This window comes from Crotalus tigris, unplaced genomic scaffold (assembly GCF_016545835.1).
Source record: "Crotalus tigris isolate CLP2741 ecotype Arizona unplaced genomic scaffold, ASM1654583v1 scf7180000018486.1709376, whole genome shotgun sequence".
Classification (NCBI taxonomy): Eukaryota; Metazoa; Chordata; class Lepidosauria; order Squamata; family Viperidae; genus Crotalus; species Crotalus tigris.
The window spans coordinates 1,217,396-1,234,690 of NW_024097034.1; the positions used below are offsets into that span (position 1 = coordinate 1,217,396).

The following is a 17,295-nucleotide window of genomic DNA, read 5'->3' on the forward strand; positions in this document are numbered from 1 at the left end:
ACCAGTGGACATTAAAATTTCATGTTAAATGATTTCTGCAACATAGGCAAATCCATCAGAATGGCATTAGAAGAGCGACGTGTCATTCAAAAGTTTTATATTTGAATAATGCTTCCTATCTTAAAATGCATTCCAGAACTCATCTAAAATGCATACAGTAGCATCATAATTGATCAAACTAAAATTTAAATCAAAATGTCCATGTAATCACTTCCACGTGAATCTCTATCAATAGATAAATTAAAAATTTATTATAATTAATAGCTCTATTTTTGACACAAGACAAAATGCCAGCTTTATAAGACTTTTTAAAGCCCATGGACAGAATAGGAAAAGCCAGCCATAGTAAACATATTTTCCTAGTGGCCTTTTAAATACCTGAAATCCTCTTAACAGCTTTTTGTTATACTAAATCAGCCTCCCCAGCTTAGTGTCCTCCAAGTGAGTTTGGTCACACTACTTGGAAATTGTGACAGTTGAAACTGGACATGTCTGAAGAACTCAGTTTAGGGAAACTGGCATAAAATTTTTCCTCGCCATCTTTTCCATTTACCCCATAACTACTGTCAGAAGAACTTCATAGTCTATGATTCAATTTATATGCTCTTCACTATAAAAATAGGAAAACCAGGCCAACTGACACAAGCAAACTGAAGCATTCTCCAGTCACCGATAATAGCAATTTACATGAAAAATCGTAAATTATTTTTAATCAAACTATTGTCTCGGAAAGCTGCCTAGCCAAAATATAGTTCAGTTATAAAAGTTATTGCTTTAATACGACACTGCTTTGTCAAAATTAATATAACATTCATTTTGATTTTGACAAACCATCCTAAAATGATTGTCACTGTGCCATTTCCATTGAATATTGGCCAAATGTAATTAGCAAATATTGTAATATTAAAGGTAAGATAATACAATTTTATAAGTATGTCTCATGAAAACCACAGTTCAGAATGGAATTCTCTCTGTAGGAAAACCTCTTTTCAGTGCAATGAGATTTGAATGTATTGCAGTTCAAATGGTTAATGGGAAAAATAATTAAATAAAGCAGCTGGACATTTGGCAAAGAAGAATGAAAAATCAAAATTGTGAAAAACTTTATTGACATCCACATATGTCTATTCATTCAGGATAGTGATGGTAGAATCAATTAAACTACATATGGGCTTACAGATTGATCATTGCCTGTAATATTTCATCTATCTAGCATAATATCAAACTCTACTGATCACAACATTTAGAAAAGAGCAGCATAAAGTTTATTCTTAAAACAGGCTAAAAATTCCAACGCACTTAAGACAAGAATTCTCTCTCCAGTTCATATATTGATGGCCGGCCTGATTTACTCTTCATCCTACACAAAGGTACAGTACAGTCACTATTCTGACCTTCAACATCCATATCCAATAAAGAGGGCATGTGGAATTTAGTTCTCTCCTTGGTATCTGTCAGTGACTTAGCCTTTGAATTTTTGTCCACTGCTAAATTACCCATTTCAAAAGGGTTTGGCTTTGTACTTTGAGAAATAGCCAGCCAGGGATCCAATCTGCTTCTTAAAGAAGAAGGTCGAGGTCTTGGAACAATATTGACAATTTCTTGCTTCCCTGGTGAAAGGTCATTTTGAAAGTTTGTTTGTGGCACAGCAGATGCATGCAGATTTTCAAGAGTTTCATTTGAAATTCCATTAGCTGAGTGGAAGAGAAAGACATTGAAGAGAAATATAAAACAAGGTTATATAGTGCTGCTACAGTATAAAAATAACATATATATTAGCCATCACTAACATTTAACTACACAACAAGAAGTAGCATGATACTGAATCATTCTAAGAACTCCATCTCTTTGCCTCACACCCTGCTTTTTCCTCTAGCTTGTCTTCTCTGAGAGACAACAGCTATAGAAATTTAAGAGACTAAAGCAGTGGTGGCGAACCTATGGCACGCCTGCTAGAGGTGGCACTTGGAGCCCTCTCAGTGGGCACACGTGCTGTTTCCCCAGCCCCGCCTCACCTCCGCAACCCCCTCCTCACCAGCAGCCTGTCCAGAGGAGAGTCTCCCCAGGTGCGTCCCATGCGGAGCAGCGCAGCCAAGCACATGGCAGCCGGGCAGCAGGGGCAAAAGTCTCCGCCCTCGCGCTCCATCATGTGCAGATGATGCTGCGAGGTGTGGGCGGAGGGTGTGGCCGCCATGGCGCTGCAAGGCCGTCTGGCGATCTGTGGTGAGTGACCCTGCGGGGGGGGGGGTGGAGCGGGGGCGGAGCAGGGCCGGGGTGGGGGTTGGGCCGGGGGGACAGGCCGGTTTTTGGGCACTCGGTCTCTGAAAGGTTCACCATCACTGGACTAAAGTCTTTCTAATCAACTACTATATTAAGTTTTTACCTTGAAATATTGAAGTCCAAACACGGGGGAGCTATTTTTCAGTCCCAATAATTCCCACTGCTTCTTTTCTGTCTGATGCTTATTAAGTGCAATATTGTTTGAATTATTCATCATACTTTTAACCATCTCTCCCACCCACCCATCCCTGCGCCCCACAAATACCATTTTACTCACTTATGGAATCACGCGCATTTCCATCTGACATGGTCCGCCTATGACCCCACACTTTGATTTTTGAAGACATGGCACTGGACGCAGATTGAGGTTCTTCTTTCAAAGGAAGACTGGGAGATGGCAAATCAGGATTGACAGTGCAATCAACTTTGGCTAGTTGTTCTTGTTTGCCTGCCTGACTTCCAGGCAAGAAACATTCAATGGGAGCATCATCTCCATTGCCAGGCGCTGTGCTCATAGTGGCATCCTCGTTGTCAGACTGAAGGAGGCATTTAGTAGAAATGGAAGATATGGACAGGAGGTTCACAGTGCTTGCATGTGGAGACGATGAAGGGATACACGCCTCCTCTCTCTTAGGCTGCAATCTCACAGGGCTTGCGCTTCTGCGAAACTTCAATGCTCGCTGAAATAGGCTGTCACGTTTCTTCTTTTCCTCCTTAGGCAACATTTCATCCCCACTTTGCAATCTGTTTGGCTCCCTAATATCTAAGCCAAGAGCTATAGAGGCTAGAAGGACAGCACAACCATAGAACACAGTGTCAGTTTTCTTTTTCTGTAACATTCTGCTGGTACTGTTTGTTGGGGTCACTTGTGGAGTGCTATTTGCAGAATTTGCAGAATTTCCTTCAAAGCTGTCTTGTTCTGCAGAAGGTAGTTCTTGGTCATCCTTCCAAAGAGGTAGATCAATATAAGCCTGATTTGGCAATTTTAACTGCTTTGGTCGCTTAGGTTCAAGGCCTTCGGGGGAAAGCTTCTGCTCTGTACAAATGCAAAATTGATTGACGTATATTGAATATGTATTATATTCAAAAGTTAAAATATTTTGAAATGACTAATATGAAATTATAGATAGCATGATGATGGTACAGTCAGGATGTAGTTCTTGAATAAAAAGAAGAGTTTATTGCAGTGTTTCCCAAACCTGACAATGTTAAGGCATGTGGACTTCAACTCCCAGAATTCCACAGCCAGCAACGCTGGCTGTGGATTTCTGGGAGTTGAAGTCCTCATGCCTTAAAATTGTCAAGTTTGGGAAACACTGGTTTATTGTATCACACAGTAATACAAAATTCCTGACTAGTGAAAAGAAAGCGAGATAATAACTTAAAAACCTCACTGCTAGATTTTTTTTTTAGATTCCATGTTTTTCAGAATTTTTTTCCTTTGCTGTGAAACAACACTGTATCTTCTATGTGCAATCCCCTTCCATTTTTATGAATGTCAATTGAATGAAATATCTAAACAATTATCTCTGTGTCCAAAAGAATTTAGTGTGTATAGGCTTAATCTCAACTGTTCCATTAAGGACCTCAGATTCAGGATGACTGCCTGGATTTGAATTTACTGCTGAGAGCACATGACAAGATAAAATATTGTCTGCAATCACTCCTATAAACACCAACTATATTTTAGGGAAGGCAAGGCATATTTGATAAATATGGAATAGAGGTAAATTCTACATCGAGCTAGCAGAATTCTCTTGATAGAACAAGAACTTCCCAATGTTCCTCTTATGCCTTCTATATCTGCTCTAAAGAAATCTCCCTATCCTCCAGCACAGAACTGGGGCACCATGGAAGTGGGTGGGAATTTGATCCATCAGTTCCAGTAACAGAAGGATACCACTGAATATAATCCCCATGTATCAGCATAAGAAGACTTAGATTTCCTTCCCTTGCAAAATGTAGAATTGGTCAGGATAGCAATGTAGTTAATACTGGGAATTCCAGTCCATACATTCCCTGCCCTGCTAAATGCTTTCAGTATATATGAAATCTTGATGTCCAGTTTCAAAACAATAAAGTCTAACATAGGAATAGGGCTTCCCTGGACTGAAAACTGTATTTCAGTCTTATGTACCAGAGTGAACTCTGTACCCAAAAAGACACCAAGTCCATAAAAAGTAGGCAGGATCAAATGGAAAAATGAGTAGGATCGAATTTTAAAAAGGATGTACATCTTTAATACATTGAAGGTACATATAAAGAAACAAACAAAATATTTAAACAAAACCTTTACAAATATTTGCTGCCAAATTTTAGTAGTGGACAGGAATTTTGGTAGCTCACTAAAAAATCATGCCAATGCTGTTTAGAAGTTACGATTTATGGCTTACGGCCCCCTGAGCATCTGAGTGCTCTTCTCTTCTAGGGCCTGAAAGTAACTCTATTTCAACACCTACCTTGGTCCATGAACAAAGAAGCTAATGGGACATCTTTATGGTTCTTCATCAAAAGTGCTGACCAAGGACTACCACCATCGGAGAGAGGTCTTATTCTGGAATCAGAATAATTATAACAAGCATTACTCTTTTTTAGACAAATATGATTCTAAAGACATAGTAAATAAAATGAAGAATGCATCTCTGTTTTTCCTGCACAGCAGAATATATTGAGACTTTGCTACAATATTGGACTGATTATATAGGCTGACTAAGTCCACAATATCTGTCCTAGAAGTGTTCTGAGAGCTATTTTGCACACCATATTCAGTAATAAAGCAAGCTAGTGGGCACCTCTGTACTTCCTTCATTGGGAATATTAGGCATAAAAAGCAACGATTGTGTATTGCAATTTATATCAGTAAATTGGAAATGGGGATAGAAACCCTTTTTAAAAAAACAAAACAAACAAAAAACACCCCTACTACTTACTAAATGCAAACATGAATTACCAGCACAAAATTACAGGATGAGAAGAGTTAATTATCTAAGGCTGTCCCACGGTAGTTTGCTTTTTCTGGATAAAGTTATTGTTAGAAGAAGTTGAGAACTATCAATTACATTAAAGACCTGCAGCTTAGCTACTAACTATGATTCTGAAAAAAAAAAATAAGCTGGTCCTTATATTTTTTACAAGTTCAGAAAAAATATGTAGTACTCCAGTACTACAACTGATATGAGTTTCTAAATAAACTTTGCATTGAAAAAAAATTTTTTTTTCCTAAATATATATTGAAAAAGTAAGACCTAAGTTGCCATATTTTCTCTAGCCAAGATTCTCTTTCCCAAACTAAAGAGAAAGTAGAGGACTTTGATATACTCTCATCCTAAATCTGTACGGCATCTGTTTTGCTCCATTTTGTAGGGGATGTTCTTAAGTATTTGGGATGCAGAGCTGAGAAAGAGATTTGGTTTAAGTATCAGTCCTCAAATTTTCAACTAAATGCTTTCCCTTATTGAATCTGCATATTTTGACACAGAGAACTCTTGAATATTCAGTCCAACATGTGCAATTGTACTTTTGACTTGTCCATTCATGCAGCTATGGTTATTTGAGTGTCTTCACAGTTGTGTGATTTTCATTGTCTCCCATCCAATCTACACATGATTAAACTTCCTAAGAAGTACAATATCTAGGAATTTTTCATAGACACCCTGTATCGTCCATTCTTATGGTGCCCATCAACTATACCTCTCTTTGCAGTCTGCACGCTCTTTTGTTTGAACTGAGTTTGGTCCCCAAGTGCAACCTTTCTTTTTAAAGTTTCTTTTCACATCTTCAAATTCTTCCTGGTGGTAAGCTGTGCTTTTCCCCCATGTTCGGTTGCTCTCATCTGAGGTTACTGGAAAAAGATAAAAGATCTCAGCAAGAATTCGGCACCTACCGTAAGATTTGCATAACAGTACCACCATAGAGACATTTTTCCCTTCCAAAGTACAGGTAAGAAGGTGATCAAATTAAGCAGGCAAAGAATAAATCTACCAAGGTAAGAGGGTAAGAAAAGAAAGTCAATCAACAGATAGTGGTTTTTCATGCTTTTAATTTTTCTTTATTTTTAGATAAATTCAGATCAGCTACTATTTCTGAATACTTTCATTAGATATAACTGAAATAATGTCTTCGATGAGAAAGTCAAGACTTAATGCGCAAATATAATATTTCCATTAATCCGAAATCGCTGGATATCCAAGTAAGTATTCAGCGTATCGCTTTACACAAATTTAGCTAAGAAAGCCAACCAACACCTTGTATTAGTGAATATCAGCTTGCCTTTTGTCTTAACCCCAGAGGGAAGTTCATATTCACTTGTGATATCTACATCTTGTTGGTACACATATATACTGTTTCTTTGCCCGTTAGCTGTACCTGAGTCAGTTTTGGAAATCACTGAAGAAACAATTAAGAGAATATACATGAATCCACCCAGTGGCACTTTGCCTAGATCAGGGGTAGGCACCCTGGGCTCTTTTATGACTCATGGACTTCAACTCCCAGAATTCCTGAGCCAGCTATGCTGGCTCAGGAATTCTGGGAGTTGAAGTCCATGAGTCATAAAAGAGCCGAGGTTGCCTACCCCTGGCCTAGATAGTAAATCAACACTAGTTTCAAAAATTTTCTCAAATGGAGCTCTCAGTGCCCAACGATTGCATGCTAGGAATGGCTTAACAAAGTGTGGCAGAGAACAGCATGAGAACAATTCCATGTAGCCTTCGACTTACAACCCAAAGTTGAGCCCCAAAGTTCCATTGCTAAGCAGGACAGTTGTTAAGTGAGTTTTGTCCCATTTTATGACCTTTTTTGCCACAGTTCTAAAGTGAATCATTTCATTTGTTAAGTGAATCAGGCGTTCAATAAGCAAATCTGGCTTTCCCCATTGGCTTAGTTTGTCAGAAGCCAGCTGGGAAGGTTACCAATGGTGATCATGTGATCCTGGGGCAGTGCAACTATCATAAATACATGCCAAGTGCCCGAATTTTGATCAAGTCACCATGAGGATGCAACAGTCATAAGTGTGAAAAACCATCATGATACTTTTTTCAGTGCCATCCTAACTTTGAATGGTCACTAAGCAAATGATTGTAAATCAAAGACTATCCGTATACAGTTTTTTCATGCAGGACGAGGGCTGAGGAGATTGAGGATCTAGTCTTTTCTAAGACCAGAACATTCACTGGATGATTATGACCAATCACCCCGTCTAAGAGAATCCTATTCTACAAGGCTGTAGTAAGAAAAGATGGAATACAATTTATGTTGGCCTGAGCTCCTGGGGGAAAAGCCAGATATAGCTACAATAAACAAAAAATATATATAAGTACTTGGCGAACCATCTTTAAGTAAGTCAGTCCTACAATTTGAAATACTTCCCTCAATAGTTTAATTGCTATTTAATAGTGTGAAATCTCCATTGATGATTTTGTAGCACTTATCCAATCTCGGCAGCATACCTTGGGCATTTATTTGATTTGAGTCAGTTTATCCATCTATATAAAAAAATATTGACTTCGACATTGCTACACAACTCTCTTATACTGCACAGCAATGGAAACAGTTCTGAAGGCAGTGAGAAGATAACAATGACAACCTGGGCATGATTGTGAGAATGACAGTTTTACATATTACTGCATTTTTTCTAATATCTGTAAGTACACAGAGGATACAAAAATTAATTTATACTTCCTGCACACTCTTGAAAACAGTAAAGTTTTTAGGACACTCTAGAATGGGCTAGATGGACTATGGTAAATGGGGATATTGCCAAAAAAAAAAAATCAGTGGAAGTACTTTGCTTAATATAAAGTTCCTCTTTCTCTAAGAAACCTCTGTAATTCATGCCCCTGGTTCTGATGATTCCCAATTGTTGGGTGAGAAATTTCTAGAAAAATTGCTGCCATCATTGTCCAGGGGGGCATCTAATAGTACTTGCTATTAATTTAAGATTATCAATGTTGGGTCCCAATGACTAAGACACAGACTCCTTCCACAGGAAACAAATGAAGAAGGGAGAAAACCATATGATAGTGTATCCTAAGATCTTTTTCAATTTGCAAGTTCTAGGAGTCCCAGGAACAATCTAAATGCAGAAGATGGCTATGCATGCAATTTACCTAAGGGCATGTGCATTTTTTAAAATTTCAAGCAATTCTGATAAGTAGTTTCTATTTTGAACTGAATCTGATTGGGATCAGGGTGAAACCTACACTCTTATCTGCTTCACGCAAGAATTATAAACTCAGTAATTTATTTTGCCCATTTGATGATCTCTGAAAGAAACCAAGAGCCCAATCTAATTTTCAAAAAAAAAATATTTAATATAATCTTAGTAAACTTTCTATTTGTTGGAGCCTCAGACTCATCATGACAATTATCCTTTTAAACTGAAATATAGGAAATTTACTGGCGCTAATTCATAGAAATTACAAGTGGACTTGGATGAAAATAAGAATTTTCAGAGAAGAGACAAAGACTGTAGAAGAAAGCAGGAGTCAGAATTATATCTATGGGAATTAAGAAGCCCAGGAGGAAAAAGGGGAAAAACTATATAAAACCAGTTTATTTAATTATATTTAAATAATGAGTTGCTATTTCTGGTAAGGCTTAATGGTTATTTGGATTGTGGTTTTTTTGGAAATGTTTAATAATGTAATGGACTAGTTTGTAATATTTATATTGTTTTTAATATTTAAGAGTTTATTATTTCTGGTAAAGTTTAATAGTTTTTCATTCTTTTTTAAATGTTTAATTGTTAAGAGACAGTAGATGTAGTGTTTCTCAACCTTGACAATTTTAAGGCATGTGGACTTCAACTCCCAGAATTCCACAGCCAGCATTGCTGGCTGTGGAATTCTGGGAGTTGAAGTCCACATGCCTTAAAATTGTCAAGGTTGAGAAACACTGAGTCACTTAGACTAAATGGAGACTAAATGGAGAGAGACTACATATTTTTTTGTAAAAAAAAAAATCTGGATCTTTGCTGATTATTAAGGAGATTCTCTGTTTAGAGATTTAAAGATGAGTTTATAGAAAATGAGGTGAGGTATAGAACAAAGATGCAATTAACGTTGAATATACCGTACTTGCTGTATATAAATTTCTTATTAGAATTTATTTCTTTTTTCTTCTTTTGGGGGCCCTCCTGCACTTTTTAAATGTTTTTCCTTTTTTAAAATGTACTTTTGAATTAGGTTTTTAAATCTGTTTTATATAATCCTTAATAAAAATTATAGAACTATTAATTTCCCAATTTGTAAAAAAATATTTTGTTAAAAGTGGATGTGATCCCTCTTGAAATTTCCTTCTACACAAAAAGTGTCTTGGTAAAGATAAAAAAAAAAGGATATCTGTAGTGGTATATCAACCATTTAAATTGTGTGATTGCAGTACAACCCAAAGCAGGGGAGAAAATATGCTGCATGAGTAAGAAAATGGCTTCAACTTTACCCAAATAAATACACAAATTTTAATGTTGGGAAGAGCTCTCCTTCAACTTTATCTATTAACTCTGAGGGAATAGAAGATAATGGGAACAAAGGATTAAGAAAATGGTGTTCAAAGTGAAGAAAATAATCTTTTGTTTGCAAGACATCCAGGTTGAAAAACTGACAGACAATACCCTCTTTCAGTGCTGGGAAACAGGAGTGATAATTTATTATCCTCAAACAGAACACACTGAATAATTAACCAGCATTAATGACTGAATGCAATGGGAAAATACTGAGATTTAAGCTGAATGTAACACTCCCTTCTTTTCCTTTGCTGGAAAGGACAAGTTCCATGCCAACATGCACTGTTCACATATTTTTTTTCAGCCTTTCTAAAGGCAAATGTAGATTTTTTAAAAATTTAAACATTAACATGAAAGCAGCATTTCAAATTCTCCAGACACAACTCAATTATGCTTATGTGTAATGATCTCACTTGGCCAGTGCACATCTGGCATCCTGTTACTTATAGAAACTGAAAATTGTGTGTTTCTCTTTTGTGAATTGTCAAATCCAGTCAATTACTTCTTTGTAATTAAAATAACACAGAAATTCCATAATTGGAATCAATAAGTTCAAAGTTCAAGATGCTAAGAATAATCAACAGAGAAGACTTTTGTCAGATATATATCTTTTGGAGTGGTTGAATGTGACATGGGCGAAAATCTATTCACACAACAGTATTTCTTCCTCTTCTTGCTCTGCCTCAACATCTATTCTGGGGGTTAAACAATCTTCTGGAGGAGAGTTTGGGCAAACGTGAAAAGCTGCAGGGAAACAGCAATCATTCTCTCCAATTCTATCAGCAGAAATCAATTCTGCTGAGGGAAACACATGACTTTATTTACCCCTCACTGTGAATTTGAGGAAGCTTCTGGCTTGCCAATTTTGGAAACAAAATGCTTGACTGATGGACCATGTCTTGATCCAACAAGACACTTGTTTATACTACAGAAGTGCAACGTACAAAACTGTATAAGTAAGCAATTTTAAATTTTCCACCTCAACAATTAACAGCTATAACTGTGTGCCCAGTTACAAATGTGCAAATATACTGGTATCAGCAGAGCTGGTAGATAAAATGAGTAACTGCAGTAGTCCCTGCCTTTGACAATGTCCTCTTGGCCAAAGAGTCTTGTGTAACATTCATAAATTCCTTCCTGGAACCTCACTTCTGTTTGGGTCCAAAGTCTCTGGTGAAGGATGAAATTACATATATCCACAACCTCACCAGTACAAAGATATATTGATATTTTCAGTCCTTTGCACAAATGAACACATGTCCCAGGATAATGTTGCAGGATCCAATCTGGGTTGGTCACCAGGACCAGAGGTGGACTCTTTAGTGCTTTCCCCATTTACATTCAACTCCAGCAAAAACATGACTGGCAAAATCTTTTTTTTCTGCCCTCTCCCTAAACACTATCTTTTTTTTAATGCCCAGCCTGCGAATGAGATTTATTTTACACCCAGTTGTACGGATGTCAAGTACAAGTAGTCCTTGACATATGAGCACAATTGAGCCCAAAATTTCTGTTGTTAAATGAGACATTTGTTAAGTGAATTTTGCTCCATTTTACAACCTTTCTTGCCTCAGTTGTTAAGTGAATCACTGCAGTTTATAAGTTAATAACCCAGATATTAAGTGAATCTGGCTTCCCCATTAAGCTGATAGCATCCAAACACAGTTGTGAAGTGTGTAAAATCTGTTGTGTTTTGCTGTCTATTACACTGATTAACACTGATTGTTGAACATTTCAGGTTGATGTGCCTCCCTGGTTACATATCTGCTACCATTCTCCATTGATTCCCTAAAGAGTTTAAGCCAATAATGCTCAGTTGGCAGTAATGCTAGGTGATTTAACTATACAGCCATTACTGGTTTAGACCAATCATGTATTAATTAAGCAGTAGAATGGTGAATGAATCATCTTTCCTACTGCCTCCTCAACAAAATGTAGAGGAAGCTGGAAGTCAGCATCAATTGCCTATATAAAGGAAAGACAAGAAGGAATGAAGAAATACATTCTAAGTAAAATTGCTGTTATTCATCTTCTGTCACCACCCCCATTTTAAAACATTTTATTCCACTTGGGTTACAACAAAATAGGGTGTAGAAGAATGGGCATGAGAAGAAGCCTAAGAAGACAGGTCAGGTCATGCTATATTTAATGGATGTTTTTCCACTTGCTGCTGGCATGCAGAAACAGGACGACACAGGAATTACCTAATCACTTTGCCTATCAACTGGTGAACAAGCAAAATCAAGATAGCACTATTTGGCGCAGTCAAAACAGGTGGTAGGATGGGATGGGCATGGAAAATAGCAAAATAACTGCCTGAATAGTTTTGTGCCAACTCAAGTGGAAACATTTTAATTCAGCAATGGGGAAAGGCCCAATTTAAGAAAAAAAAGAAAAAGAACTGAATTCTATTTTTTCCTCATTTTCCCTTTTAATAGCTTAGCATGTTACGCAGTCTTCTTATATATTGCTTTTATTTGCTTTGTGTTCCTGAGATGAGTGACAGTGTACATATATACCCAACCAACCTTTTATATTAATCAGAGATACTGACAATATATTTTCTACAAGGCAAAAGAATTTACATGAATTGACTCTACAAGACTTATGTAAAAGTAAACCTTAGGAATGATTAAGGGAGCATGAAAGTATCCAGTCTTTTCCCAATTTATCCAAAGTGCTACACCTGATTAAATAGCCAGTTCCATTGTTGTCTCTTGGTTTGTGTGTGTGAGTGGAGGGCACCATATTTAGGGACACAAGCAGAGATTAGATGAAAGAAAAATAGAATTAATTTAATTTGAACTATCACTGTGATGGTTTAACTCAGTGGTTCTCAACCTTTTTAATGCCACGACCCCCAGCCGGTCGTAAGTCGAGGACTACTCAACTGGTCGTAAGTCGAGAACTACTCAACTGGTGCAGCACTGTTTGCAGAATGGGACTTTGGCGGGCTCAGCAGGGCAGAGACAGCCTGGACAATTCCTATTGGCTTTTGAAAGCCAATAGAATTAGACTCTATTCAAGAGAGTCTATTCTATTGGCTTTCAAAAGCCAATAGAATAAAAGGGAGTAGCACAGCTAAGGAAAAGTGGGGAAAAATGGCAGACTGTATTGTTTGGCGACCCCCGTGAAATGGTCGTTCGACCCCAAATGGGGTCCCGACCCACAGGTTGAAAACCACTGGTTTAACTCCACTTCAGATCACAATTAATGGTTATATCAGCACCAGAATTTACCATATTACTACACATTCGTAGAATTACTGAAATTAACCAATAATCATTATTTTTTTTTCATTCTGTGATGTTACTCAATGTAATTTTCTGCAGAAATAGGTCACAATGTGGTCAGTTCAGTTTTTTCTAGTCAAACAAGTTTAAGATTACACTTAACAGTACGAAATATTTTTCAGAGTGATAAAAAATTATTGTAAAATGTATCAAGATCAACAGGATAGAAATACTCATTTTTTTTAAACTTACATTGTATAGCTCGAAGGCGAGGAATTATTGGAGGACTACTTGGTGGACTAGAACTATTACTGTTTAAACTTCTGCGCTTATCTATATTTGGGGAAGCTTGCACTGTGATTTTATGCTGAAAATCTGTTATAAATAAAAAAGACAGGTTAAGTTGAAATGTTTCAAAATAAAATTTCAACAAGAGACTATCTGGCTGCATTATATTAAATAGATACACATACAATATTGAATTTTAGCACATTCCTAAGAAAAATCCTTCACTAATAAGAGCTTAAAGACCATATTAACTTACAAATTCTTTAAGGAAAGCCAATTTGGTGCAATGGTTAAGAAACCAGAAACTAGTTCTGGGCCTGCTTTAGGCACAATGCCTTCTGGGTGACCTTGGCCCAGTCACTCTCTCTCAGCCTTAGGAAAGAGGCAAGGACAAGTTCTGAAATCTTGCCAAGAAAACTGCAGAAACTTGTCCATGCAGTCAGCAATAGTCAAGACTGTCTCAAATGCAGTTTTAAAAAATGGTTTGGTATTGCAGTGTTTCTGCATAACTACCTTAAGAGGCAGATTAATTATCCGAGAAGTTTCCTATTTGACTGGAGATTGGAATGTGATTTTCAAAGTATGTATTGTGGAGAACTGACTTTCTTCAGTAGTTAGCTCTGCTGTGCCAGAGAAGCATTATGATGTGAATGGAAACAGATTCTTATAAGCAGAATAGCAAACATCTAATAGAAACAGCACTCATAAACAGCTCACAGTAGCAGCAGCTCTCAAATCAGTCTGTTATGAAAATGCATAGTGTGCAAAAGGTAAATTATAGATAATTAATATAGCAACAATTCTGAGAAAGATGAGACATAACTGATAAATAGCACAGGTTATTGAAATGATGTTGTTAACAGAAAGACTAAGGACACAGAAGCGTGAACAGAAACACCACATGGATGTACTTATAAATGCTGTGAAGAATTTTGGAAGCCCCTTTTTTCCTGCCTTCCTTTTCAATTTTTCCTCAACTTTTTTTTCTTTTCTTGCACCTTTTCTTTGATTTCTTTCTTTTTTCTTCCCTACTTTATATTAGTCTGAATTAGTTCTTATCTTCTTTTTTAAAAGCTCAAAAAAATCATATAAGCTAAGAAACACACATGAATAAAGGAGAGTGTGCATAAAACTTTCCTTTTCCTAATTAGTTACCTAATATAATATAAAGCATTGTGGGTATAGAGCAGGAAGTGTTTTAATCCATCTCTTTTTCAAATTAAATATATAATAGCACCTTATTAGAAAGTATTATAAATAAGTAATATTAATGCCATCAAAAAGAAGCAATTCTAATTTCATCAGACACATTGAAATTTGAGTTGTTTATGTACTTTCATGGGTTCTTCTAAATTGCAACTAAGTGCAAAAAAGAGACAAAAGACTTGAAAATAATTTGTCCAACTAATAGGAGTGTTATCCATCTTTGTTGCCCTTTAGTGTTCTCAAAGAGGCCCGAAGCATTGATATTCATAGAAATGCATGTTATGGGGCCCTACTTCAAACAATTATCCTCAGTATAGTGACATATAAGCTTTCTGTTTTCATGAAGTTTTTATAACTAAAAAGTGGATCAGAACTCTATGTAGAACAAGCAACACTTCTAACTCTCTTCAGAATTTACTAATGTCTTGCATGCATCTAATAGTGCCCCGTTTGGGGATTTGAGATTATGGCACTAGGTTTATACAAGGCAACTTAGATTCACTCTGACATTATGCCACGGAGGTGATGTGATTCTTTTGGTCTAAGCAAAGATACCACATCAATTGCTTCAACCAGGCACTTCACCTAACACTGAAGCTTCTTCCTGCCTTTTCTATCCCTTGCCAAAGCAAGAAAAGTCACATGCCATTTGTCAATCCCATGGTTTCTCCACAGTGCACAGAAAAAGGCAAATGGTCTCCTGTTCCATTCACCAATGTTTTTGGGAGGTAAGGCCAAAAGAAGCTGAACATGGTGTCCTCCAGCAGAAATTGACAAGTACCCCCAGAGAAGTGGTTCTGAAAAGGAGCTGCAAAGCAGGGCAAAGCAAAGCAAAGTTGGTTGGTTTTGTTTCAGTTGGGTTTGTTTCTAGAAGTGAATGGCAATCACTTGGACCTTTGTCCAAGAAAGCACCCCTCTGAACATCTACCTGAGATGATGCTACTGGCTTTTAATATGGCAATTCTGAAATTGTCAGCAACTGAATTCAACACGCTTGTCTTAATTCAAATGCACTACTTGTCTTAAATAAAGCTGCTCAAGGTAAGGGCAGGAAAAAGGAACAAACCTGAAGGCAGACTAATTCTGTTCCCATCTTTAAGTTTTAATCGACTTTTTTTAAATTTCCCCTTTCTCTTCTTAACGTTAGGCTTCTCTTGATTTAACTGGAATATCAATATATTCAATTCACGTTCCAGTACGTCAATCTCCCGTTCTGCTAGCTGCTGCTCTCGTCGTTTCAGCAACTCTTCTTGGGATTTCTGATGAAGAGCAGCTCTTGTTAATTCTTCTTCCCTTGACCTCAGCTCCTAACAATTATAATGGAAATAGTGGTTAGAACATTATCTTCTGCCTCCTGATGAACAAGGTGGACCTTCTCACTCCAGTGCTGTCTACCCAACCCAATGGATCTGGCAGGAGAGGCTTGATCTGGGTCCTGTCCATGAGAGAACACTATATAACGGGACCCAGGAGAAGGCTCTTTTTTGCCATGGCACCCACCCTTTGAAACATCATTCCCCCTCCCCCCCAGCTCAGATTTGTCCTGACCCTGCTGGCTTTTGACAAGGCATTAAAAACATGCCTTTGCCATCAATCCCAAAGCCCAACTGGGGGTGATACTGATTTTAGGTTATATTAACTGTGACCTGTTAAATTATTCTTGGCTGCTATTTCATATTGTGTGGTGTTATTTATTGGTATTAATCATTGGTTGTGTTTTTAGTCTGTTTTTATTTATTTTTTTAATTGTTAGCTGCCCAGAACCATGCATATGAGAAGGAGGGTCCTATATATTAATTAAATAAATAAATGGGTACATTCACAGTGATGTTATTTAGCAATTATCTAAACAGGAGAACCCCCACTGTATAGCATGTACAAAACATGGCTAATTGGAGGCAGCCGATTTTCTATTTGTAAAGAATTTGGCTAAGCTTTTTTCAGCTGAAAGTTGTAGAGAAACCTCTGGGAAACTAGCAGGGAGAAAGTCAGTGGGGATCGCGTGATGCTCCAGATGTTTTGGAATTGCACTCAAGGCACCTATTATTCTTGGTGCTATCTTTGCTTCCATTTGCCATATTATTGTTATTAATCAGTATTGTTTCCCCCTATCACTTGGGTTTCTTGCTAACTTCTGCAAGAGATTACAAAGTCTGTGTCTATGTTATTATTTTAGCATAATTCTGCTGTTGGAGGAGAGAAGAAAGAAATAATCATTTTCAGTAAGGTACCAGCTAATTAGAATGTAACAGACATGGCAGTCCCCAAGGGTAGCATTCCTGCCTGTGAAATTTAAATGTAAATAACAAGTTTCAGTTAAACTGACAAGCATGGAAAGTTTTCCATTAAGATGTGTAAATGAAGAACGTGTAACCTGCTTCATTTTATGCATATGTTATAAAATCAGAGGGATAACAAGCAGGATATTTTTATTTTTCACTATACAGAATACAAAACCAATTTCTAGACCAGTGGTTCTCAACCTGTGGGTCGGGACCCCATTTGGGGTCGAATGACCATTTCACGGAGGTCACCAAACAACACAGTCCGCCATTTTTTCTCCCCTTTTCCTTAGCTGTGCTACTCCCTTTTATTCTATTGGCTTTTGAAAGCCAATAGAATAGACTCTCTTGAATAGAGTCTAATTCTATTGGCTTTCAAAAGCCAATAGGAATTGTCCAGGCTGTCTCTGCCCTGCTGAGCCCGCCAAAGTCCCATTCTGCAAACGGTGCTGCACTAGTTGAGTAGTCCTCGACTTACAACCAGTTGAGTAGTCCTCGACTT

General features: G+C 37.3%; 1 protein-coding gene across 1 annotated transcript in view; it reads right to left on the bottom strand.

Moving 5' to 3' along the window:
• Positions 1-1,086: 1,086 nt before the first annotated feature.
• MAP3K21 (mitogen-activated protein kinase kinase kinase 21) overlaps positions 1,087-17,295 on the bottom strand; it is a 48,893-nt gene continuing 32,684 nt past the window's right edge. Inside the window, exons 5-10 of the mRNA XM_039353027.1 lie at positions 15,578-15,818; positions 13,270-13,392; positions 5,971-6,121; positions 4,740-4,834; positions 2,558-3,316; positions 1,087-1,694 (exon numbers count right to left, since the gene is read on the bottom strand). Coding sequence (XP_039208961.1) covers positions 1,300-1,694; positions 2,558-3,316; positions 4,740-4,834; positions 5,971-6,121; positions 13,270-13,392; positions 15,578-15,818 — 1,764 coding nt within the window. The 3' untranslated portion in view covers positions 1,087-1,299. The remainder of the gene's footprint in view (positions 1,695-2,557; positions 3,317-4,739; positions 4,835-5,970; positions 6,122-13,269; positions 13,393-15,577; positions 15,819-17,295) is intronic.